General features: G+C 40.6%; 1 protein-coding gene across 1 annotated transcript; it reads left to right on the plus strand.

Moving 5' to 3' along the window:
- Positions 1-6: 6 nt before the first annotated feature.
- LOC117125231 lies at positions 7-1413 on the plus strand (the record flags this gene model as incomplete). The annotated part of the gene is made up of 1 exon (XM_033271693.1): positions 7-1413. A coding segment is annotated over exon 1 (1320 nt), but the record flags the coding sequence as incomplete, so codon positions are not given.
- Between the last annotated feature and the right edge of the window lie 4 nt (positions 1414-1417).

Consider the following 1417-nt stretch of genomic DNA (forward strand, 5'->3'; position numbering starts at 1 on the left):
CTGGCTGATGTGGTAGCAAAAAAGGGCAGGGCACTTTCTGCTGATATTGTCCAGAGGATCACTACACATTACCAGGATGATGAATTTACTCGCATGTGCCCTGGCAAAAAAGACTGTGTGGCTATCAAGACATCTAATGAAAAGGTTTACCAGCAAAAGCGACTCATATTAGTTAATCTGAAGGAACTCTACCTTGAGTACAAAAAGAAGCATCCAAATGATTCGGTGGGTTTTTCAAAATTTTGTGAACTGCGCCCATCATGGTGCAGGCCAGTAACAGCCTCTGGTATGCACTCAGTTTGTGTTTGTCAAATACATCAAAATGTAAAACTCTTGACAGCTGCTTTACCTGGTTCTGAAAACTATAAGGATATGCTGGCAAAAATGGTATGCAGCTGTGAGAGCAGAAACTGCATGTTGCATCTCTGTGATGACTGCCCAGGGAAAGATGCTCTACAGACATATTTAACAAATTTGTTTCTTGAGGCAGACTTGGATTTGGATGATGAAATATCATTCAAACAGTGGGGTCATACAGACCGTAGCGAACTTGTGTGCTTCACCTTATCTATTGAAAATTACATTTCTAAGGTTTGTGATGCTTTTGATAATCTTAGAGATCACCATTTCATCTCTAAAGCTCAGGCCAAATATCTCACTGAACTGAAGAATAATTTGTCAGAGGATGAGGTCTTAATATTACTGGACTTTGCAGAAAATTATAGCTTTGTAGTACAAGATGCAGTACAAGGGTTTCATTGGAACAATGCCCAAGCCACTCTGCATCCATTTGTGGTATATTACAAGAATTCAGATCAAGCAAGTAGAAATGAACACTTAAAGTCACTTAGTATATGCATTATATCCGACTGCCTCCGACATGATACTCGCACTGTTCATGCCTTCATTTCAAGAATGCTTAATCATCTCAGGACTGTGCTCCCATCCATTTCCAAAGCGATATACTTTAGTGATGGGGCAGCTTCCCAATACAAAAACTGTAAAAATTTTTCAAATCTACGGCACCACAAAGACGACTTTGGGCTGGCTGCAGAGTGGCACTTCTTTGCAACTAGTCATGGCAAAAGTCCATGTGATGGGATTGGAGGCACTGTAAAAAGACTTGTTGCAAATGCTAGCCTCCAGGCCACCACATCAGGCCACATACTCACACCATTAGACATGTTTGAGTGGGCTTCGGCTAATATACCTGGAATTAAGTTTCTGCATGTGACCAAGAAAGATGTCTCAGAGAATGATGAAAAATTTAAATTAAACGAAAGATTTGCTCTCTCCACAACTTTAACAGGAACTCGATCTCACCACTGCTTTATTCCATTAGGTGATGGAACATTAGTCATGAAGCGAATTTCTGCAGACATTGAGAGCTCAACTCTCCAGAGCCAATTAGCTGATA

The sequence above is a fragment of the Anneissia japonica genome, unplaced genomic scaffold, assembly GCF_011630105.1.
Source record: "Anneissia japonica isolate Jap-2015-1 unplaced genomic scaffold, ASM1163010v1 scaffold308067_len1417_cov1415_single, whole genome shotgun sequence".
NCBI lineage: Eukaryota > Metazoa > Echinodermata > Crinoidea > Comatulida > Comatulidae > Anneissia > Anneissia japonica.